Below are 24952 nucleotides of genomic sequence, written 5' to 3'. Positions count from 1 at the left end.
TGGACCAAATGTTGACACAGCACTTTATTCTCTTTCCAAATGCATCCCTACTGTTGTCTCAGGGATCATCCTAATCTTATTCTAAATAGATTTTACATTAAAATGTTTCTGGAAATTGGCTTTTAATTTTTGTTGTATTTACATCGTCCATGACATATTTACCTAAACAAAGCATTTTTCCTCTATTATGCTTAACTAATAGATTACTGAAAATGAGTTCCAAGGGATTATGAATAGTAAAGAAAATATTCATATTTTATAGCCTAAATCAGTACAGTACAAAATTACACTCATTTTTTAAACAAAAGGGAACCATTTGGCAAATTTAGGCAATGGATATTCTATTGTATATAGTATTTCTATCTCTATTGCATGTTGGAAGAGCTATTTTTAAATAAATGAACCTGCCATATATTTATATAACTTTAAAATACTTTCTTTAGCTTGGTGCTCTACAAGTAGATTGGATTCCAATCTTTGATTCTTAGGCAGCATTGGACTTGAAATTCAGACTCCTATGGCATTAACTACAGCTCCATGAAGAGTTTAAGCCTTATTTTTACATTGCTGTTTTTACTTCCCTTGTCAAATGAAGTTGCTGCAATGGTCACAAATGAGAAGATTGGTTTTAAGTCACTTTTTCAGTGCAGTTTTAAGTTTGACCACTAAACAAATGGTTGTAAGTCGTGGACTAGCTGTACCTCACTTTTATTCACAGGAAAAAAGGCAAATAATGAACTTCTATCAGGTGTAGGAAGTTTGCACCCACCCCTCTCCTAGAAAATGAAATATTCTAGGAAATATTTAAAAAGCAGAATATTATACTTCCCTGGATGAGAAAAGGAGAAACATGCTCTTGGAAAGTAACCCCCACCTTTGTTAATAGCCCCAGAAAGACTGGTGCCAATCTATCTACAAGGCAAAAGGCTGGGCCAGTTTACCTACAAAAGACCTTCATCCCCAGGACCTGATAGGATTAGCCCTCAGTCAAGATCTAAACCAGGACAAAGTCATTGAACTATAACAGGAATTGCCCAAACCCTTCATTACATCATCCAGCAAGATTCAACCAAGCCTGGGACTCAAGACAACCAACAGTTACCCCTGCATGGCCCCATGGGAGTCTGACAACCAATCATAATACATTTTTTGCACAGGAACAGGAAGCAAGTTGAAAGTCCAAGAGAGGGTATACAACTCTCTCTCTCTCTTCCATGTGCTCAATTACCCATGATGTAAGTGCATAGCTGTAATTTATGTGACAACCCATCATGATTTTGACACTATTGCAGTTTGCTGCATGTTTGTGGATTGCCCACTCCCCATATGCCTACTGATGGAAAAAAACTGTTCAACTTATTGCCATAAGTTGAGGTTTTTACAGATGACAACAAAAAATGCTATTTTTGTTCCAGAGTATGGAATCCATCATTAAACAACTCAGCACCTGAAGTGAAGCCAATTTTTTAACTGTTTCTTAACATAATTTTATACCCTCATTATCATCAATGTACAAAACTATAAAGGCAGTCATACAATAAAAATCGTATCCCTCAGTCCAAAGTAGTTTCCTCCTTTCTTTATAAAGTATATCAAAGAAAAAAGGCAGTTCAATTGCCATTAAGGTTTGGAAGTCCACTGCAATGAAAATATCTGCACACTTGTCTGTGGCAGAAAGGCCTGGCACCTCACTGGGAGGAAAGTGTTGCAAAATATCCAACTAGTGAACCATACTGTATCCAAAGAACCTTGACCTCTGATCCCTGACTTTCTCAACTGTCTTCGAATAAAAATCCGTTTCAGGCATAGAAAATCTAGAAACAAAAATAAAAATGCAAAAATAGGTCATGTGAAAATGTAGGATATTAACGTTTGGGGTAACAGATCCCCTCCCAAAAAAGAATGCCCCAAACTTTTAGGAGGCAAAAAACGGTTCTAGAGGGCACTCTAGTACACGTAGAAGGCGGCCACACGAAGGCGCGGAGTAAAGAGGCCACTGAGGCCGCAGCGACTTCCTTCGGAGCCTGAAGGCCTGACGAAGGGACATCAAGTAGGCCACTGTTCGGGCCCTTTCGTCGCTATGGAAACGGACGGGACGGGTATGATAGTACGCAGTGAGGTCACAGGGGGAGGGAGCGATACACGTAGGCGCGAGATGAAGGCGTAATCCGCGGCGGCCACTCGCGGAACTCGAGCGCTCCGAGCGCGAGGGGAAGAGGAGCGAAAGGGGCCAGAAGGCGCGCGTGCTCTCTCTCACAGGGTCCGAGAGGCCACCTAGAATCGTGGGCGCGAAAGAGGGAGAAAAAAAGCGCCGCCGCTCGCTCGCGGGGTTGAAGGGTGAAGCGCGCGCGCCTCCTCGGGGCGCGAGAAAGATTTCCCCCCACTCGCCGGGGAACCAAGCCGGGACAGGCAGCTGAAGAGGCGTGGAGCCGGGAGGGGGGGAAAGGAGGGAAGACGATTGGGTAGGCGGTGTTTAGGACGCCTCCAACCAATCAGGTCTGTCGGAGGGGGTGGGGAAAGAGTTTGCCAGCCCCGGAGGCGTGTGCTTTTTGTAGCCTCCCCTCCAATCGGAACAGCGGCAGTCGCGGCTGAAGCCGGAGCAGCGCGCCAATCGCGGCCCAGCCAGTACTAGAGAGCGCGGAGTCGGGGATGTCCTACAAGCCTATCGCGCCTGCCCCCACCAGCTCAGGAGCCGCCGGCACCAGCAGCAGCAGCGCCAGTCCCGCCCCCGGAGCCCCGCCGGTCGGTAAGAGCCCCCGCCTGCCCGCCCGCCTGCTCTCTTCCCGCGCCCGACCACGGGTGGCCGGCTGGAAGCCGAACGGGGCGGAAGGCTACACGGCGGAGTCGCCTAGGGTCAGTGGCCGGCCCTAGAGGGTTGCCTCACCTCCCTCCCCCCACCCCCTCCGCCCTTTTCCTGGCAGGTTTTTCCAGGGCCTTCCAGAGCAGCTGGATAAGACAAGAGGGCTCTGGGGAGGCCGATCACGAAAGGGAAGAAGGGAAAAAGCCAGGTTGTATTAGAGTAGGAAAGAAACAAAATGAATGTATACTTTAAACAAAAGTTGGGGGAGGGGGATTTAAGGCGATTAATATATATGTATGTGTATAAAATATGCGGGTGTTTTATCACACTGATTCCTTTAAGGTAAGAAAGGGGTGGTGGTTAAAAAGAAAAGCGAACCCGCCCAGAAAAGTGAAAAGTTAACTTCTGGATGGTAAAAGCAGGGGGAATAAACAGAAGGGAAGCTCAGTCTGCATCTTTGCAGAGATTTCTTGATTATATTCGGTGTGGTGGCATAGAATTTGCAGTTTGTGCCAGGAGTAGGGAACCCCATTAAACCCGGTTGGATTTCTGTTTGAGCAATATAGGGTTGCATAATATCAGGTGAATCACGTTTTGCTAGGTTAGCAGTTCACTAGAGTTTAATTGAAAAATAAGCACAAGTTACAATTTTACTTACAACTCTGGCTAACAAGTTTGAACATAGCATAAGTGGCAGTGGCCTGGAAGAAGCAATTTTATATACATGAGGAATGGAACTGGATCCTGGGGTTTGCATTTCTTGTCAGTTTTTCTGGAGTGTTTCCTAGGATCTGGTTACCATGTTTAGAAACGGAAATTACTTTTTTCCTAGTACACAGACTACTAACTCTGTTTTTTGTATATATCTTGGCCTGGGTACAGAAAGTTCCTGGAGGTATTAGCTATGCTGATACCCTCCACCATGTTCCTATGCTTCTTTTGACATACTTGAGTCTGTTATATAGGTTTGAAGATAAATATTGGAATGAATGTATGTACATTCTTGAAAAAGATTGAGATTCACTTCCTCATTGTATACTTACAGGATGTTAATTATTCATAAATAGGTGTGTAAACTAGAGCACAACAGGAAATTGTTTAGCTCAGTGATGAAGTATGTTCTTTGCATAAAGGACATTCAGGTTTTAGGCCATGATGTCCAGTTTGATTTCATAATACTTTTATTAAATTTTACAATTAAAAAGATAAAAACTCATATATAAAATGAAAAATTAGTGAAGAAAAAAATAGAAAAGAAACAATAAGAATGTAGCAACAAAAAGATGTGTGTGTCCATTTTTCAAAAATATGCAATATTTTGTTTTCCTATTAAGTTAAATTTAGTTCTTTAATTGTAATCTTTAGTCCCTTCTAGTTCCCTCTAGTCTAGTGTAACCTTCAAGTCCCGTCAAATCATTTTTCAAACAAAAACATTTTCCCATGGGAACACTTCTTACAACTAATTTCATTTTTTTTTCAGATTTATCTGGACCCTTACACTGTTTGTAACTTCCAAAACCAAAGTTTTTTTTTAAGTTTTTTTTTTGTTATTTTTGAATAAACACAGACAAACAAAACACAAAAAACACCACAAAACCATCTTCCATTACAAATTGTAGAAAGTGTGTCAATTGGTTACAAAAAACTTTCGTGCATCCCTTCCACAGTCATCACCTACAATTCATATCAAGTTAAATATTTTAAATCAAATATATTTATATATGTTACTATCATCATACCTCAACCTTCATTTGACTATAATTGTTTTTATGTCCTTTTATATAAAATATTCTAAAATTTAAAGAAAAACCACATAATGGCATTCCGTTAACTGTTTCCATTATCATCCGGTAACGTTACATCTTTATGACATGTTCTAAATAAAAAATTGATTATATTTAATAACAAAGGTTCTAAACCTCCTTTCTTAATCACTGTTTACAATTTATATCCAATGTCCTTTTATCAAACCAGTACATATATATGCATTATTTTTAACTAAATTTGACTTAATTTTTTATTATAAGCTTTCATATATAACAGAATTTCTAAACTTCCTTTCGTAGTCACAATTTGCAATTTATATCAAATTTCCTCTTATCAAATCAATACATATGTATACATTGTTATCATTAGCAATTATTTATCTAACTATATCCATTATCACTTCATTTTTTACATAATGCTCTAAATTTGACTAATTTTTTAATATAAGCTTTCATATATCAACCTGTGTCTTTCCAGTAATAGTGCGATCTTATGTCTTTTGCCATTTGTGGGATTAGTTTTCTGGTTGTTTCCTTAATCAGATTTGTATGGACTTCTCTTTGCAACTTGTTGCATATCTTATATAATGTTGAAACCCTCCATCTGTTTCTTTAATCAGCTTATCTTTGGTTATCAATAGTGCTTTTGACAAAATTTATCTCCTTAGATCCATCAATTCTTTTCTTCTCTTTCTATACCTTGAAATCTGGGGTAGAGCTCCTGTCCATCTATCTCCCCTTTCCATATTCCACTCTTTCCATTTCCAACCATGCTCAGTTCACAGTTTGTATCAACAATTATCTTGTCTCTTTGTTCATTTTTCCTTTCAGTTTTTAGGACTCTAACCTCCACTTTTTACAATTGATGAACATCTTCAATTTTTCCATCAAATTTTACTGTTTTCCAATCTGTTTTCCAATCTCTTCTCTATTTTCTCTGTTACTTCTAATAATTTTTGAATTTCAAATATAATCTTTTGCAATGTTAAGGTTTCTTTTTGATATTGTGCCATTCTTCCAACTGGTAAACACTGACACTCTAGCATTCAAAACTTTTTATTAGATTTGACACAAGTTCATTTATAATCTTTCAAATAAGGCTTTGTTTCCATTTCTCTCCAGCTGCCAATGAAGCTCCCAAAGAACATGCTCCCATGCTCTTCTCCTTATCACTCTCTATAAACAAACTGAAGAACCTTGAAGTGCAAAGTCAAAATGATCAAAGTGAAAAAAGAAAGGGCAATGTTTCCAGGACTCAAGCCTCCAGCCTGCAAGTGGCAGTGTTACTTCGTTTCCCTCTGATATTACAACCCTCTTTGTATTTGTATTCCTTTTATGTCTTCATTATATCCCAGACTAAAAAAAAACAAAATTCTTAAGTGAAAATAGAAAAAAAACCCATCCAAACCAGTATTATAAAGATAAAGAAAAAGATTTTAATCCATAGGTAAAAAAAGTAGTAGTAGAAGAAAAACTAATCCGTTCACTTTAAAAAATAGGAAATATTTGCAAAAATTCCATCCATAAAATAAAATTTTAAAAAGGATAACACTGTTTAATTTAGCTTTAATTTTATTTTGAGGCAGTCTCTTTTATAACAATAAGATTTCCTCACCAGTGGACACCGCTTTCCTCCCGTTCCGGAGCTGTCCGAACTTCAGCAGCTTTTGGCTGCGCTTCTGTTGCCGGCAACAAGAGATTCTCTTGGATCAATCAGGGACTTTGTGGTGTCCCTGAGATCAGCAAGACATACTCCTCCCTGTCACCATCTCTTCGGGACGGTTTAGGTCCAAACAGACCATCCAGCAGCAAAAGTATCGACTGCGATCTCGGAGCTCCGAGATCACACGTTGTGTTGTTGCGACGTCAGCTCCTGTCTCCTAAATCAAAGTTCTAATCACCCATTTACTGTTCCAATATTTTTTTAAGTCCTTAAATTTGTATTTAGATTTTATTTTGCTAGGGATTAAAAGAAATTCACCTAGTGTTGTAAAAAGGGTCAATTCAAAGAATCTTAATAGCTGAAAAGCAGTTAGCAAGCAATTTCTGAAAGTAATTAGAGAAGGAAGTATGGAAACCCAGTGTCATTAAAGTGCAGACCATGGTTTGAGCAAAGTTGGCTTTCCCTCGATTCCCAGGGCTGGAAACTGCTGTCTTGCATTCTTATGAGAGCAACAACTATCTGGAGCAATTGTGGGTGATCTTAAGTCCTCTCTTTATCCAGAAAGGAATGATACAAATGCTGGTGTTCTCACTGTCACTTCATTCTGCTAGCAGAACAGTCTTTAGTTTGCCATTTTTTTTCCCATGGAAGTCTTCTTGAGTTAGATTTTAGATAGCAAATTAAATTATCACCCACACCATGGACAATCATAGGCAACCAGAATAATACTGTTGGATTTGAGCAATCTATCATGTAAACTTCATGTATTCTAGTCCATGCATTAGATTATTAACTGAATTTCCTACATGCTTGTATTAGATATATGCAGAACACTAATAGTTTCCAAAGAAACGAATCAGCAGACTTTCACTTTATAACATTTTCCTTTTCTAATTCTTATATCTTCAATTCAGGGAAGTTAATTGCATATCTGTAATTACTGTGCTGATATGGTTGTATAAAAAGCTTGTAAGTGATTTAAAGTGCTAGACATTTGGTAGAAACCCACTGCCTTTATGCTAATCAGAAGTATATGGATGCCATCATTATTGGATAGTGTTAAAGAAAATTGTATATGATATTTATAACAATTTTGAAAGGACATTTCTTGTGAAGAAATCAGTACTAAACCAACATCTGCAATAGTTTGCTTCACTTTGTAATAGCCATAGATGAATCATTTGCACAAATTAAAAACAGCAAGTGAAGTTGTTCAGAAGAGATATCCAAATTGTATGCAATCTTGGTAGGGGCCAACCTCAAGTAGTTATTCTTCTGGATTCCCCTGATCAAAGTAATTGGGTTGCTGTCCTACTCCCTTACTTTCTACCGCACATTAATTCCAAATGATTCATAGACTAAAAACATACCCTTTATAAGTGGCATAATGATACCCATTTTTCTCAATTAAGGACTCTGTATTTTCAAGTTTTCTATTTTTAGAAACTTGTCCTGAGTTGAATAGTTTTAGTAGACCATAATGTGATATAGGAATGATGAGTAGTTACCATTTATGTGTACATTTGTACTTTTTACTTGTTATGTGTCTATCATTTTATTCGCAGGATTACTCATAAAATACTGAAATTATGGTCTACTTTTAGAGTTTCAGGCTCACATGGTTAGGATGAGAAAAGCAAGATGAAGTTGACAGCCAAGAATAATGGCTGAATTCAGATCAGTATAGGGCAGCAAGTTCTCAGTAAAAACCCATAAAATTCTGCTTTAAGTTATATATTAGGCTGCCGGAAGTTGAGTTAAAACCCACAAGCTACTGTGGTCAAGACAGAAAAGCCAGGGGGAAGTTGTCTGTTCACATTATAAATATCTTTATAATTCCATTTCCTAAAGAAGGCTTGCTGATACTTCCAAGAGATTTTATTCATTTATTTATTAAATTTGCAACTTGTCTCAGATAAGCAAGGCAAAATCAGTAGTTCATATAACTCCAGCAAAAACAAAATGTACACAAATAACAAGTGTGGGAAAAGGGAAGGGGGGGGGGAAGATGGCAACCTCATATAAAGTGAATTGCAGGAGTCAGCCAGATGGTAATGAAGATATGAATTAGCTGAGTCCCTCTGCACAAGGTAAAGGTGACAATTAGTTTGTCACTCAAGATAAGATTACACTGTCAATATAATATTAGAATCTAAAATAAGAGAGAAGATAAGGTGAAGCCTAAAATTAAATTTCTTTTCTTTCGATCCTAACGAAGGAATCAAAGATATAAAACATAGTAAACATGCAAGAACAAGTATTTTATTCAAAGACTGGTAAAATAAGTTAAAATAAACTAATAGCTGCATTCACATATAAGCAGCTTTTTAAAAATGTATGTAAGTATATTTGCATTTTTAAATAAACTTTCTAGGATTAGAAAGAATGTAAGCTACATACAGTTGTGTAATGTACATAAATATTAACCTTGGCTTGGCAAGATGTGTACTAATCCAAGGAAATTCTGTTTTGTTAATGGTGAAAACATTAAATGGTTTACACTTTCAAGAATATAATTTTTTTTTCAGTCTCATCGTAAACTTGACCACATTCTCCAAATTTAAATTTGAAACAATTTAATCATAAAATGCTTAATATTCAAATAATGGTACTTATTCTAGGGAGACTATCAAAAATCTTCCATACAAAATTAATATATTTTAACTAGATGCTGATTATAAAAATCCTTTTGTGGCTCCAGGTTTGGTTTAGTCTTTTCAGCTTCTGAATATATTATACTAATTCATGCATTTTTGAATATTAAAAAATATTTCCAAATAAGTGCCCCAAAGTTAAAGTAACATATTCAGATATATTGTGTAATTCTTTGTTATGTATTTATGATAGGAAGAAGAAATCATGTAATTAACATTTTCCTTTAACTCATGAAAAATTGCAAATTGGTTAATCACATCCTTGAGTTTAAATGAATGTTTTGAACACCAAAAACCAACTCTTTATGTAACTGATTGAGGTCTGGTGACTGATTTCCAAGATTAAATAATATATTGTTTTTCATCTATACAAAAATAGTCACACCCAATTCCCTTTCCCCTATTTTAGATTATAGACGTTGCCATAAAACTCTTCAGTTGTGTGATTTATGACAACTGTCCTACATAATTGTTCAAATAGAAATGTTGTCATTTGAAAATCAAATTCCCATGAGCAGTTCAGAAGGCCTATACTGTAAATCTGATTCTGGATTTTTTAAAAACAAAACAACCTCTTAGTTTACTCAAAACAAATCCTTCCATTATTGTCTTAGTTGTTTCCATAAAGAGAAATAACAAAATTACAGTGTTACCCCCTTACAAGAAGTCCATGAGCCCCAAGAATTTAGATTAAGCAGCGAGCTTAATGCCATCACTTATTTTTCAGCTACCAGTGTTCCATCCCCATCTGGTTCTGTCCCTGGAACATCTGCCCCCTTTCGACCTCTCTTCAACGATTTTGGGCCCCCATCTATGGGCTACGTTCAGGTGAGCACATAAGGATGAGAAGGGTCTTGCCCATTGATGGAAATAATGGAAGAAGGTTCCTGTTTTTGATTTCTGCTGTTGATCTTGCAGGCTATGAAGCCACCAGGTGCCCAAGGCTCCCAGAGCACATACACAGATTTGCTTTCTGTAATTGAAGAGATGGGCAAAGAGATACGACCTACATATGCAGGTAGCAAGAGTGCTATGGAACGACTGAAGCGAGGTAAGAAGCATCCTCATCATAGTATATGAGTACAATTACTCACTTTTGGGCAGTTACTCAAATTTGTCCTGTCAGAGACTGGCACTAGTTGAAATTTCTCAGGTTCCTTATAAGTTCGCATATATATGGCTGACTTTCCCAGAAGTTCTGCAAACTTACCTCTTCTCAAATACAATGTTGCACAGTGATTAACAGATGGCTAATGTGGCAATTTCCATTTAACTCTTCCAAGTCATGACTTTTGAGTTTGTAATTGTTAGTTTAAAGTTCTAGTCTTCCTCAGGAAAGAATGAAAAGAACTCCCTAACCCTAAGGCCAGAGCTCAGTATTTCCACCAAATCAGTTCTCACTAGTGCAAATAGCTAGCCACAGTAGGAACAGGTAGAACCTGCTAGATTAGAATCTATACCCAGCAAGTATAAACCTAGCTTGTAGGGAAACGTTGATTTGTTTCTGCAAGACAGCTGTGCAACATGTTGTATAAACTGCATTGCTGCCAGTTAGTGCCTGTACTTTCTGATTTATTCAAACCCACTTATCTGCATTTTGCCTTACATCTTCTGATTGATCTTGAATTTAATTAATAAGATATATACTTTTTATATGGAAGATACTACAGTTGCAAATTATGTCACATTCTTTGTGGTTTGTGTTGCTACTTTGAAATCCATTATTCAGCATATCTTACTCCTGTGACTTTCTTTCTGCAGGTATTATTCATGCTCGGGCCCTAGTAAGAGAGTGTCTGGCAGAGACAGAGCGCAATGCCCGCACGTAACACTCGCTTTCCTCTTTGCACCACCCTTGGAGGATCCTAGCACTTTCCAGCTACTCAACATTTTAGAATCTGGAGTTTTCCCCTTCCTTTCAAATCTTTCTACCAATCAGTGTCTCAAGTCTTAGAACTGTGATCGCCTTCAAAGACCTTTATACCAATTGGCATCTAAGAATCTGAAGTATCTCCACTTGCATCACAGAACTTCCCGTCAATTGGCATTTTGGGAGTATATACAGAAAGCGTCCGTTGTGCATATCCTTGGTTTACTAGTCGAAATAATTGCTGGTGACAGGTTCTTTATCTTTATAAAATACATGGGGTTTTGGAATAAATAAAAATCTTTAGAATTTGGATTATCTCTTCTTCACTGTGCTTTTCTATTTTTTTTTTAATGTGGTGAGGGAAATATTCTCTACCTCACTAAAATATTCCTGAAGGGCATGTACTGCAAGATACGCTTCCTTAGTAAAGCAGTATGAGGCCCTGTCTTCCTCTTGCAACAAGAGTCTCAACCAGCGATCATTGAGCCTGTATTGGAAAACTTGTAATAAAATGTTTCTACTCCTGTATGACTTGTTTTTGCTGTTATTGTATCAATGTTAGGGATACACCTATGTTAACATTTCATTTCTAAAACATTTTTTCCAATAAACTAGGTTTCTGCTCTTCCCATTCTCATTGGGGCGAGAAGCTTTCATGAAGTAGTTTCATCTATTTGAAGTTGGATTTTTATTTCTAAAGTATTTCTATGTCCCTTCAACCATTCAGATCTAAGTGGCCTTAGAAGGAGAACACAAATTGCTAATGTAATGTGTTGGTTGTTATGTATATTATAACCATGATGAAACACCATCATCTATCCCAAGCATATTTTCAACTCACTACTTGGTTCTCAAATGCACTTTGAAAATGCCACATTTTGCAAAACTTTCTAAGTATTAGGAATGACAGTAAAACTCTTTATTTCTGATGATATCATACTCCACAGCAAAGGAACTCCAATGAAAATGCTTGATCCAATTCCTCTCTTACCTCATCTTAGTGGAGGTTAGGACTCTCAGTACACACTCCGCCAGCCTGACTTGGACATGCAGATTTTGCTTGGATATATGGTGTTGCAGATAACCAGGCCACAAGCTTAGAGAGAATTCCAGTAATCCAAAGTAGGAAGTGACATTGACCTGAGCATGCATTGGCCTGGCCATGTCTCCCGTGGCAGTCAAAGCTAGGCAAAGGATCTCCAAGGCACAGTTTTTACTTGTGCCAATGGGAATTGAAAGTCCAGGAGAATCCCCAGACTGTAAACCAGCTCTTCCTGGAGCAACTACTCTAAACGTGCTTGGCTTATGAACTGGGAATCGCCCAGATTTTATTTAGAATAATTTCTTGGTGCCCAGGGAGAGGGTATTAGTTGTAAGGAGGCCTAGATATTACTAGTGAAGCATGTAAGATTCAGTTGTGCTTCCTACAATATGTCTAGAAAGTATAATAGGATACAAGGGTGTTTAAACCTTCCCTTTTCCCGGTGTTACCTTTTTTAGAAAAAGGATAGTTCATAGATGGTTGAAAAATAATATTTGTCAAGAAGAGTAGTAGTTCAGGATGAGGAATTGTAGAAAAGTGATTGAGTGGGATGTATTAAATAATCCCCTCCTACCTGCTGATCCTTTGCAGAGGAACTTTTTTAACTATTGTTGAGATAAAAAGTATATGTCTTTAGATGTAAAATGTACTTCAGCCCTTAACTGCTATCTCTGAATATCATACAGAGTTGGCCATGGGGGAAAAAAATGTGAATTTTTTGGTCGGAACCCAATTTGGTCGTGGTCAGAAGTGTTCGTGACCAGAGGTTCTACTGTACATAGCTCCTCTGAAGGAGATGGGCGGTCAAGAAATATTAAATAAAATGCAAAGCCCCACATGGCACTCCACAAGCTCAAAATATAGAACTGCAAATCATCTTTTTTGTCAGCAGATATTCTGAATATATCAGGTATCAGTTGGATATCACAGGATAGATTTACCCCACAAATGCCCTCTAAATCTGAAATGTAGCATTAATCTGTAAGATTTTATTTTTGGAAATATCCCCATAAGTAATTGTTAGTTTAGCAGCTTAAATATGAGATGCAAAGTCAGAAAAACCAGTGAGTTTGTTCTAAAGAACAGTTGCTTTATACAGACCTATGAAATAAACTGAAGGTGGATGAACTATTGCAAAGTATAAAGAAAGGACACAAACTTTTCCCCAAAATCTTATTACTTTTGGAATTAGGTTGAGGTTCACACTTGTTGCTGAGTATTTTTAAATAATAATGATGGTATTGAATTGACCTCCCTATGTTGTGAATTTTTTAAAGAAATGCTTTGTTAAAATAAATATTATTAAGATGAAGTTAATAATGGAAGAAATTTGACTTCCAAATCATACTAAGGTGTGGAATTAGGAAATGTGTGGAATTAGGAAGAAGCAAAGCTTGCAGGTGTGTCATATATTTAGGCAAAGAAAGTGTATATGTTGTTCTTTTTTTAAAAAAAAAATCTGATGCTATGTACAAAAAGGAGGATATAAAAACTATTGAAATACATTTTAAAATCTTGGCAAAATCATCAGTAAATGTGTTTACATTCCCTGAGGAAGAAAAATGGTCCCTGCCCCTTTTGTATTCTGACACCATCCATCATTAGCTTCAACCCCATTAGAGGTTGGAAACAGCTATCGATTGGGGGGGAAAGATTTTTCACTCATTGCAGTTGCTTTCATTTTTAATTATGGAGACACCAAGATTTAATTTCCATCCTGCTTTATGATCCTTAGAACAAAATTAATTCTATATACTCTTGCTGGTCTAGATGGAGGGAAGATGTAGTGAACCTTCTATCAATTGTTCTATTGTTCTATCTATCATCTATCAATCTTCTTATTTTCTTTCTACCTACCTACCTACCTACCTACCTACCTACCTACCTACCTACCTACCTACCTACCTAGATAATTGGTAGATAGAATATCTATCTATCTATCTATCTATCTATCTATCTATCTATCTATCTATACCTGCCTATTCTCTGTCTGTCTGTCTATCTACTATCTCTCCATCCATCCATCCCCCCTCTCTATTTGTATCATTGCACACTATCATCTATCTATAAATCTACCTATTATCTATCTCTCTGTCTTCTAAATACTTCTAAAACTCTTTATAACCTTTCATTGAATGAAGGTACCTCCAATGGGCTAACTTACAGCATGCATTCAAAATCCAGGACCTATGACTCATGAAATTTAAATTTGGCCAAATTTGTTGGGGCTTCAGTGCTACCACACTGCCATCCAGAGGTTTAGTAAAGTGGTCTTGTCTTAGCCCTCTGGAGGCCAAGTAAACCAGTCTCATTATTGGCTATTGGAGATTAAGCTAGCAGGAAATCAGATGTCACTCCTGCTCTCGTGGCTATTTTGACCATGGTCATTCTGCTTCTCTGTTTAGGAAAGGAAATATCCCTGAAATGACCCAACAGTTCACAGGTCTGCTAGCAGCTTCTCATATTTTTGATCAATAGGCTAACTGCAGAGATGAGTTCAGCAATATGCTATCTAAAATGTATTAACTAGATTGTAATTTAGGATGTTATATGAATACTACCAATTAAATATGCATATGAAAAAATGTGAAAAAATACAAATCAGATTGGTCTATTTCTGTATAAGCTATACAGTATTAAAATCTGGAACTGAACTAAATAGAGCGGCAGAACTGGATACAAATACAATTGTTGAGGTTTGTATTTAAAACACGAACATTTATTTATTTATGCCTTTTATATTCTGTATCACTACATTCTGCAAGGATTCATGGTGGCGTACAATTAAAACCTTGAAGAGTAAAGACAATAGAACAACAAAACAGTAAATCAGCATGATATGCCAAGAGCAAAACAAATAAAATCACAGGTACATCAACATTGCTGCAATTAATATAAATAGGCATTTCATGACCAGATGTTGATCTCTAAATACCATACAAAAGATTCTATTTTCACAGCTTTACTAAAACTCAGGAGCAAAGGCAGGCAAGAATCTGTTCCAAAAGATGGGCACTACGACTTAAAAACCTCCAAGTACTCCCCATAATGTGCACCTATGTTGATTTTTCTTGAAACAAATGCTCCTGCAAATACCCAGGTTCTAACCAGGTATAGCTTTCTAGGCCAAAAGCAGAACTTTGAATTGTACTTGGAACTCTGATGCAGCCAATGCAGTGCTCGTAACACATATATTATACGTTTGAAAGTGAGTTGCTTTGTTTTTTATAATGTTATTTACTTTACAGGTCTTTCTAGCCCACCCAATTCCAAAGAATCTTAGCAGATTATAACATATCAAAATATAAAAGCAATATTTGTAATAAATGAATTGGGACTAAATCATATTGTAAACCAATCATCCTCCAGGAGAGACAAAAACAAGCCTAACTGGAGTAATTTTCTTCTGTTTAATTGTGCCCAATTTGGAGGCAACGTTTTTCAGAAGTGGCTTGTCATTACTTCCTTCCTAGGGCTGAGAGAAAGTGAGTGGCCTAAGGTCATCCAACTGGCTTTGTGCCCAAGGCAGTGATGTGCGGTGGGGTTTATGGCTGGTGAGGCACTGACACTGGGGTTTCAAATTTTTTTAGACTTGTGGACTTCAGCTCCCAGAATTCCATAGCCAGGCATGCTCAGTTCCGATTTAAAGTGACAGCATTTGTTTTTCTCCTTTGCAAAAAAGTTTTCCTTCATTCTTTTTCTTCTCCCTCCCCCTCCTTCCTCCCGCTCTCCCTCCCTCCCCCCTCTCTCAAACAGACACATGCCCACAGAGAAGTTGGATCCCTCTCTCACTCACTCAATCTCAAACAAACACAAACACAGAAATTGGATTGGATATATTTTCCAATGGCTTGAAAGCAGCTCCTCTGCCATACTCCTCCCCTCATTCCCCTGCTGCCTTCCAATCTGAGCCTTTGATTGCAGGTGGAGCCACGTTGCCTTTTCAAACTTGTAATCAGTGAAGCTGGGCTTATATACTTTTATCCAGGTGTGTGTGTGTGTGTGTAAAAGCAACATAGCTCTGCATGCAATCAAACTACACTTGGGGAGGGATCTATACTTGAGGATGAAGTTTGAATTCCTCCCCCTCCCTCCAACCCACACACGTACCTTTTCCAGCTGTTTCAGAGAGGATTTCAACTCTGCTCTTGCCTGCCATCATGAAAAGAAAAAAAATGTAAAAGGAAAAAGGCAAGAGCTGAGATCAGGCTGAACTAGTTGCTGCCAGAGACACCATGTAGATGACTCTGCTTAACTGTTTAAAAAAGCCTCTAAAAAAACGCCCTCTACAGGAGGCAGGAGAACAACCTGCCTCATTACATCAGGAATTTTTCGGCTTTTAACCCTTGCTTAGCTCTGCTTGAGTGATCATAAAGTCAGACTAGATGAGGCACCTCATTCTCCCGCCTCCTCCTGTAGAGGGCGCTTTTTAGAGGCTTTTTTAAACAGTTAAGCACTAAGCAGAGTCATCCACTGTGACTCTGGCAGCAACTAGCTCAGCCTTTTTCCTTTTACATTTTTTTTTCTTTTCATGATGACAGTGGTGAGGCTCTGCCTCCCCTGCCTCTCCTGACTGCACATCCCTGGCCCAAGGTAAGATTAGAACTCACTCTCTAGCTTGATTCCTTTGCCACTACGTCTAACTGGCTCTCAAGTAGAGTCAAAGGCCCAGTGAAATGAAATTGTGTTTGAAGATGTAGGAAATTAAAATCCACCCCTCTCCTAGAAAAATGAAATATCCTGGGAAATATTGAAAAGGTAGAATATTATATTTCCCTGGATAAGAAATGAAAAAAAACATATTTTTAGGTAGGAAACACTCTTAATAGACCCCACCTTTGTCAATGGGCCATTAAAATGCCTGAGCCAGTCTATTCTACATAACAAAGATCCCCCTTCATCTCCAGGGTGATGGGATGAAGGCATGATAGTATTAGCCCTTTACCCATTTCACCATGGGGCACCTGGGAAGAAGCAATGTTCAACCAAACTTGGACTCAAAACACAGCCTAGAGAGTTGCCCCTGCATGGCCCCATGGGAGTCTGACAACCAATCAGAATGCAAGATCAAAATCAAAGGCCAAAGAGGGCATAAAACCAGGGACTTTCAGCATCTCACACTCTTTTCTTCTTTACCCAACATCTTGAAGCATTGTGATCCCCCTTTTCTGTTCAGGAGCTCGTCATATGATCCTATCCAACATTAAACCATCTTTCCAAGCAGCCTCCATGTTTCCAGTGTCTTTTTCCTCACTTGGAACTGAACCCAGAAGGACACTTCTTCCAACAAAGATCTTTTAACTGCAGCTTGAAAATAGTGTTTGAAGGCTGCTACCCCATATAGATTATGCTGCAATCATCTAAAAGATAGGTGACAAGGATGAAGTCACACCCACAACAGAAGAATGATTGTTGAAATTGTTCCATTGTTGATGGAATTTGTAGAGATGGCTAAATTAACATATTTAATTCAGAGAAAAAATAATTCTACATTCATGGTTGACTGGAAACCCTTTATGGATTTTTTTGCATTAAATGGAAAAATGCACATGATTAGAAATGATTAGTAGCTTTGAAGATTACAAAAAGATCTCTGAATGATAGTAAAAGGTAAGCTTTTTTGCAATTATAGAGTAAGAAATAATTGTGTAATTGTATTTATATTTGCTGCAAAAAAAATCAAAGGTTTTTTGTTTCTATTTCGTCTATTCTCTTTCTACACTTTTTTATTTATTTTTTCTTTGCTCTTTTACTTTGTATTAGTGTTTAATTCTTTATTATGTTATTTGTAAAACTTTTAATAAAATATGTTAAAAACAAAGATAAGTCACAAAAACTAGAGTCTCCTTGTTTTAGAAAGGTCACAACTGGTGCTGCAGCCAAAACCAGTCAACCTTTCTGCATTCCCCACCAGACCTATCAACAATAGCCAAGCATCTAGGTCCTAGGAGTATCTCTTTTGGGGAGTACTTACTTCCCTGTTCAGAGACACTACTGAATCAGCTAGAATGCCATAAGGTTGCTGGACAAAGAGTAACTTAACCTTGTACTTTATTCTTTTTCTTACAGCTTCCAGACAAAAGGGCACCATATCATTGTTTCAGTTTTGGATTGTAGTGTGCATCATCTACATATCAATGACACCTCACTCCAAATCAATGGATGACATAACTTTATGTGCATGGTGTATTGGGGGAATAAAAAGAAAAATGCTATGGCATCTATGTTGGAGAGGCCAATGGACAATTATCCATTCCTTTCACTTTGGAACCACCACTCAGGATGAAACCAAACCATTATAAAATAGGCTCTGATTTCCAACCCTTTGACTGCCCCTTGTAGGCATTGGGGAAGAGATGAAAGAACAAAACTATGATTCATTGTTATCAAATGTTACAGAGAAATGTAAACGGATGATATCAGGCCCAGTTTATGATCAGCAAAGCACAATCCAGCTAAAGTTCAATTCTTTATTTGTCATATAGACAGAATCTTGCCAGATTAAACCAATATTACCCTATTACCTATAACTCTAATGGATATATTCTAGGACAGGGGTGTCAAACTCGATTTCATTGAGGGCCACATCAGGATTGTATTTGACCTTGGGGGATGGCCAGAGTAGGTGTGGCCAGGGTGGGCATGGCCAGCTCCACCTCACTTATGTTGGGGCACCTGTGGCAACCTGAGCACTGTCAGCAAAAACTGGTTGGCAAGCTCTGTTTTCAGCTGCGATGGCCTCCTGCAGCCCTCTGCCAGTGAAAATGGAGCTCAGGAGGGCTGCCTTGGGCTGGTCTTTTGCTGTTTCCGGGGTGGCCCTGCGGGCCAGATTTAAGCACCCTGCGGGCTGGATCCAGGCCTTGAGTTTGATTCAGGCCTTGAATTTGACACCCCTGTTCTATGAGATTCTAGGGCCGTGATGGCGAGAACCTGTGGCACGTGGAGCCATTTGTCAGGGCACGCGAGGTGTTGCCCTGTTAGCTGGCCAGCGCGCATGCGCACACTGGCCAGCTGACTTTGGCCTTCTTTTGAGGTTGTTTGGGCCTTCTGATCCAGTTTTTCACCCTCTGGAGGCTTTCCTGAAAGTTCGGGAATGATGATTTCTGGTTTATCCGTAGGTCTGTTTTTTGCCCTCCAGAGCCTTCAGGGAAGCCTCCTGAAGGCTCCGGAGGTTGAAAATCAGCACTACGGACAAACCGGAAGTCACCATTCCCGAACTTCCGGGTTCCCCATAAGTCCATTTTTTGCCCTCCGGAGGCTTCAGGGGAAGGCGAAAAAACGGCGGCAAAAACGTGTGTGTGTGTGTGTGTCGCTGATCACTCATAGCATTATGGGTGTGTCATGTTGGCACAGGACACCCCTGTGCTCCCCCATTTTTGGCACGGCAGCCAAAAAAGGTTTGCCATCACTGTTCTAGGGAGTGGCTATCCGAAATCTTTCCCTGATCCAGCTCTGGGTTGTCTGTGTCTTGTCTCACGTCACCTCCCTCTTTGGAATGTGCTCTCTCCTTCCTGGGAAACAGCAGCTTCACTGTAGTTCATCATACCACCTCCCCCTTCACAGACACAATTCAGGGATACATCTCCAAATACCAATGCAAACAATGCCATTTGAATCCAATGCACAAGTCTGAAATATTCCCTTCCCCCCAGCCTCTCCATAAATATCACCTAAGAGATTCAAACCTGGATATGAGTAATATGGCCGGATTCAAGTAACGTCTTTTCAGGATAGCCCATATTACTATCTTGTTCAAAGTAGGCTTTGCCTCTTCTCTTAATGAGATACTCACATACACACGCACACCCCTAAAATCCAGCTGATCACTCACCCACTTGCTTCTTAAAGAGCCTGGTCAGCCATTCCAGTTTCCATGTAATAAGACTCATACTTACTAGGCACCTATCCTTAAAGATTCATGAAATCACTCATTGCAATACTCTACCTCTGTTACCAATATAAATTTGACACATTCAGAATTAAGATCTGAGTGGATTTAACTAGTTTCACAAGCAAAATGTTGCCTGAAAATTTTGCAGAATCTGGTTTGTAGATTTTGCTTTAATGAGATACTGACATAAGACCACAAGATTTATCATCCTATGATCCTACTGACTAGTGATGGCAAAAAAAGAGGGAGGGAGGAAGGCCAGTACACTTCTTCCCTGAAGCCATGTTGTACAGGAACAAAACTAGAACTGTTTTATTTAAATTTCATCCAGTATAATATGTTTTTGTTCTTAGAATTTGCTTGCCATCTAGTGTATTAACAAATATTTGAAGAACAGTTGCAAATGTCTTTTCAAAGGATATTCAAAAAATATAAAGAACACAATGTATTTTTAATTTTGATTGATTGATTTACTTTAATCAATTTGTAAGGCTGCCCATTTTACAATAGTGATTCTGGAGGCTGGCATAATGTTAAATGCACAGACACAATAAACAGTCATGTATACAGTATAATGGCAACTGAGGACAGCATAAATCATTAGCAAGTGACTGGTTAATCTCACAAAGCCAATTAAACTCCCAATCCCCATCCCCAGGAAAACAACCATGCTTTTAAGCTTTCTGAAATGCCAGCAGAGTTGGAACCAACTGAATCTTAGGCAGGATTGTGATGTTTTTGAGGGCAGGCACTCTGACAAAAAAAGGCGCTCTCTAGGTCCTGCAAGATGAAATTCCTTAATACACAGGACCTGATACATGCCTTCTATCAGATTAAATGGGACAGGTAGAATCAATTGGAGAGAAGTGGTCCCTCAAATAACCTGGCCCCATGCCACATACAGCTTTATAGATGACAACCAGCACCTTGAATCACTCCTGGAAGCATACAGAGAATCAGTGCAATTTGCAGAGCAGAGGTGGGCACAGAGATGTGGACGCATTGCTGCATTCTGGATGATCTATGTAAAGCATGTTGCAGAAATCCACTTGAGAGCTGATCAAGTATGAATAACAGTGAGTAGGGCCTTCTGATCCAGAAAAGGGCACAATTGGCACATCTGTTGTATAAAAGCTCTTCAACTACAAGAGCTGAGAGTCGAGAATAACCTCCAAACTGCACATTTTATTTAATTTAAATGAACATGTCCACTGGCCTCACACAGTAATCCTAGGCAGTTCACAGCAACCAATAAAAACAGCAACTGTAGTCTAGTTTCTCCTCAAATCATATACTGTACATCTCTTGCCTTAAAAACTATCATACAGTTGCAAGAAAAAGTATGTGAACACCTTGGGATTATATGGAGTTTTGCATGAATTGGTCATAAAATGTGCTCTGAACTTCATCTAAGTCACAACAATAGACAAACACAGTCTGCTGAAAATAATACTACAGAAACATTAGATGTTGCCATAGTTTAATTGCACATAACATGTAAACATTCACAGTGCAGGGAGGAAAAAGTATGTGAGCCCCTAGCCTAATGACGTCTCCAAGAGCTAATTGGAGCCAGGAGTGAGCCAATCTTGACTCCAATCAGTGTGATGATATTGGATGTGTTGCTGACAGCTGTTCTGCCCTTTAAAAACACACACCTGTTGTGGGTTTACTGGTTTCAAGAAGCACTGCCTGATGTGAACCATGCCTCGCAGAAAAGAGCTCTCAGAAGACCTACGATCAAGAATTGTTGACTTGCATGAAGCTGGAAAGGGTTACAAAAGTATCTCCAAAAGCCTTGATGTTCATGTGTCCATGGTAAGACATACTGTCTACAAATGGAGAAAGTTTAGCACTCTTGCTACTCTCCCTAGGTGTGGTCGTCCTGTAAAAATGACTGCAAGAGCACAGTGCAGAATGCTTCATGAGGTAAAGAAGAATCCTAGAGTGTCAGCTAAAGACCTATAGAAATCTCTGGCACATGCTAACATTTTTGTTGACACATCTACAATAAGGAAAACATTAAACAAGAATGGAGTACATGGGAGGACACCACGGAGGAAGCCATTGCTGTCCCAAAAAAAATATTGCAGCACGTTTGAAGTTTGCAAAAGAGCACCTGGATGTTCCACAGCACTACTGGCAAAATATACTGTGGACAGATGAAACCAAAATTGAGTTGTTTGGGAAAAACACACAATACTATGTGTGGAGAAAAAAAGGCACAGCACACCAACATCAAAACCTCATCCCCACTGTAAAACATGGCGGAGGGAGCATCATGGTTTGGGGCTGCTTTGCTGCCTCAGGGCCTGGACGGATTGTTGTCATTGATGGGAAAATGAATTCCAGAGTTTATCAAGACATTTTGCAGGAAAACGTATGACCATCTGTCTGCCAACTGAAGCTCTGCAGGGGATGGGTGATGCAACAGGACAATGACCCAAAGCATATAAGTAAGTCAACACAAAAATGGCTTCAACAGCACAGAATACGCCCTCTGGAGTGGCCCAGTCAGAGTCCTGACCTCAACCCGATTGAAATGCTGTGGCATGACCTTAAGAGAGCGAGTCACACCAGACATCCCAAGAATATTGCCACACTGAAACAGTTTTGTGAAGAGGAGTGGTCCACAATTACTCCAGATCGTTGTGCAGGTCTGATCTGCAACTACAAGAAACGTTTGATTGAGGTTATTGCTGCCAAAGGAGGGTCAACCAGTTATTAAGTCCAAGGGTTCACATACTTTTTCCTCCCTGCACTGTGAATGTTTACATGTTATGTGCAATTAAACCATGGCAACATCTAATGTTTGTGTAGTATTATTTTCAGCAGACTGTGCTTTTCTATTGTTGTGACTTAGATGAAGTTCAGAGCACATTTTATGACCAATTCATGCAAAACTCCATATAATCCCAAGGGGTTCACATACTTTTTCTTGCAACTGTACCCTTCATGCCAAGGTGCCAGAACCATCCATTTTGTTGACTACCTAACTCTTTTCCTTGCTAGCTGAATACTTGGTGGACGAGTCAGGTCTTCTTGACCTGGAAGGTTAAAAGGGTAGAGGCCCTCTCAATCTCAGGTTAGAGGCTATTTCAAAAACCCAGGTGGCTACAGAAAATCTGCCCTTCTGAGGTTCCACGATGACAGAATTTTAGAGGTGTGTCCTCTCTTTCTAACCTAGTGAGATGGGCAGATACCCCCAAGGATAGGCAGTCCAGCAGAAAACTGGCCATGTACCATGAAGGTGATCATCAGCACCTTGAATTGGACCTGGAAAGCAACTGGCAGCCAGTGCAGCTTGCACAGGAATGATGCAACATAGGCAAATTGCAGAGTATCCAGAATGTGCCACTGTGTTCTAGAGAAGTTGCAGCTTCTAGAGCAGAGCTGTGAAACTTGCAGCCCGCGGGCAGGATGCATCACATGCTGGCCACACCCACACCTGGTTTAGCAAAGTGGGGAAAAGTCCCGGTACATTACATGACGCTTCTGTAACGATGCGAGTTTTACACCCCTATTCTAGATAGTTGTATTTTTAGTCATGCTTGCAGGATTCTATCACAATATCTTGTATCAATATAGTTCTAGTGAGGAGCCTGTTTCCTGATTTCAAAGGTCTGACATCAGTCTTGCAAGCCTGAATGCATTTTCCCTTATATCCTGGAGAATCAAGGAGTCCAATTGTGTCTTTTCCAAACATATTCCATTTCTAAGGCTCAACTGATGTTTTTGAACATGTTGTAACAAGCTCCATGTGGTTTCTCCAACATTATCTCTTTGACTGTATGTAATATCTGAATAGCATTAATCTGAGATTTTATTTATTTATTTTGCTAACAGATGTAACAGATAGTCTCATCATGTCAGGCAGTCATGCTTAGCCAACTACCAGTATGGCTGCTGTCAGAAAAAACTCAAGAGCCAGACCAGTTCATACTTTTGATAGATTACCGGGAAATCACAGGCTAGATGAGGAACTGGAAAACGCCCCATAAAAAAAGCAATGAAAACAATTTCCCTACTGTTGCCATGATAATAATACGGAGTTGACCAGACCCCAAGCTCAACTTGAGGAAGAATTTATCCTGACAAAAGCTGAAGTTCCACCCAAAGGCTAGCATAATTAAAGCTGATGTTTCTTGGTCTTATTTCATTCCAGTGTGTTGCAGTAGGTTGGAGTCTGGAGATGCTGAGTGTTTGACAGGGATCCATTATTGGGGAAATTAAACAGACAGTAAGGTTTCTCTGTAAAAAAAAGGTGAAGAGGTCCCTTGAATGTAGGTCTAATACAAATATATTTCTGTTCCAGTTGCTATTTATTCATCTCTCCCTCCCCCCCTCCGCGCCTTTAATATAAGTAATTCAAGGCGGCAAAGATGCCTAATACTGCTTCCTCTTTTCCTCACAAGTGGATCGGATGTGAGAGAGAGCGCACGACTGGCCCACAATCTCCCAGTAAGCTTTCATGCCTAAGGTGGGAGTAGACTTCAGTTTCCCGGCTGTCTTAAGTTCAGCCACGCCAAACACAAAACAACCAAGCTTATTTGAACGGTTTCGAAAAAAGGTCTCCGTTCTTCGAGTCCTTGATGTCACCGGGATCTGACGTCACTGGCGTTTCCGTGGTAACAAGCAATGAAGTCACAGAAGGATGGGCGGGGAAGAGCGAGTTCGCGCGCTCGGAGGTGCCGAGACTTTGCAAGTTCTGGGTCGCAGTTTCTATGGAAACCTATGCCCGCGCTAAAAAAAGGAACTAGCCAGCGGGAGGCCTCGCACTCTGTGAATGAAGTGGGGGTGGGTGGGTGGGGGGTGGAGAGCCCCGAGTGTTGGGAACCCGGAGGCTGCACTTGCTTCCCCAGCCAGCTCCTCACTTGCCCGATGCCGGCACAGGCGGCTTCCCTCTGAACTGCAGCCCGCTCCCCTTTAAGCTTTCCTTCCTCCGATCCTCTGCTCTCTCTTTCTCTCTCTCTCTCTCAAAGGCGGCGAAAAATAACAATGAGGACCGACCGTTCGACCCCTAAGGATCAGTAGAGGGCCTCTCACTGAATGCACAGGAGACCGGCCGTGTCAGTATCCTTCAAAACACACGAGGTCCAGACACAGCTCCGCCGGAGGTTTTGGTTGCCTCCGGCTGCCCGTCTCTCTCTCTCTCTCTCTCTCCGCGCGCCCACTTCGACGCTCCTTCACACGAGCAGCCCTGCCCGCTCCCCTCCCAATCGCACTCCCGCCTCCTCCTCTTCCTCCTTCCCTCCCCCGCAAGGAC

The 24952-nt window shown here is 39.7% G+C and overlaps 1 protein-coding gene across 4 annotated transcripts; it reads left to right on the top strand.

Moving 5' to 3' along the window:
* The first annotated feature begins 2154 nt into the window (after positions 1 to 2154).
* Positions 2155 to 11281, top strand: CDK2AP2 (cyclin dependent kinase 2 associated protein 2). Of its 4 annotated transcripts, none has more exons than XM_032223382.1 (4): positions 2155 to 2746; positions 9611 to 9711; positions 9802 to 9934; positions 10645 to 11281. In XM_032223382.1, exons 1-4 carry the CDS (start codon positions 2650 to 2652, stop codon positions 10710 to 10712), a joined length of 399 nt encoding a protein of 132 aa, XP_032079273.1. In that variant the 5' UTR covers positions 2155 to 2649; the 3' UTR covers positions 10713 to 11281. The 4 variants fall into 4 exon arrangements, with proteins under 4 accessions (XP_032079273.1, XP_032079288.1, XP_032079296.1 ...); XM_032223397.1 differs by lacking the exon at positions 2155 to 2746 and adding an exon at positions 2753 to 2853; XM_032223405.1 differs by lacking the exon at positions 2155 to 2746 and adding an exon at positions 2911 to 3008.
* Positions 11282 to 24952: the final 13671 nt, after the last annotated feature.

This window comes from Thamnophis elegans, chromosome 1 (genome assembly GCF_009769535.1).
Source record: "Thamnophis elegans isolate rThaEle1 chromosome 1, rThaEle1.pri, whole genome shotgun sequence".
NCBI lineage: Eukaryota > Metazoa > Chordata > Lepidosauria > Squamata > Colubridae > Thamnophis > Thamnophis elegans.
Note: the sequence above shows the minus strand (reverse complement) of the source record. Positions and strands in the feature narration are given on the sequence as shown.

Bases quoted from the DNA above. Each gene is read 5' to 3' on its own strand.
- CDK2AP2 (XM_032223382.1), top strand. From the start codon at position 2,650: ATGTCCTACAAGCCTATCGCGCCTGCCCCCACCAGCTCAGGAGCCGCC. The intron at 2,747-9,610 runs GTAAGAGCCCCC...CTTATTTTTCAG, and splicing joins CCCCGGAGCCCCGCCGGTCG to CTACCAGTGTTCCATCCCCA. The intron at 9,712-9,801 runs GTGAGCACATAA...TTGATCTTGCAG, and splicing joins CATCTATGGGCTACGTTCAG to GCTATGAAGCCACCAGGTGC.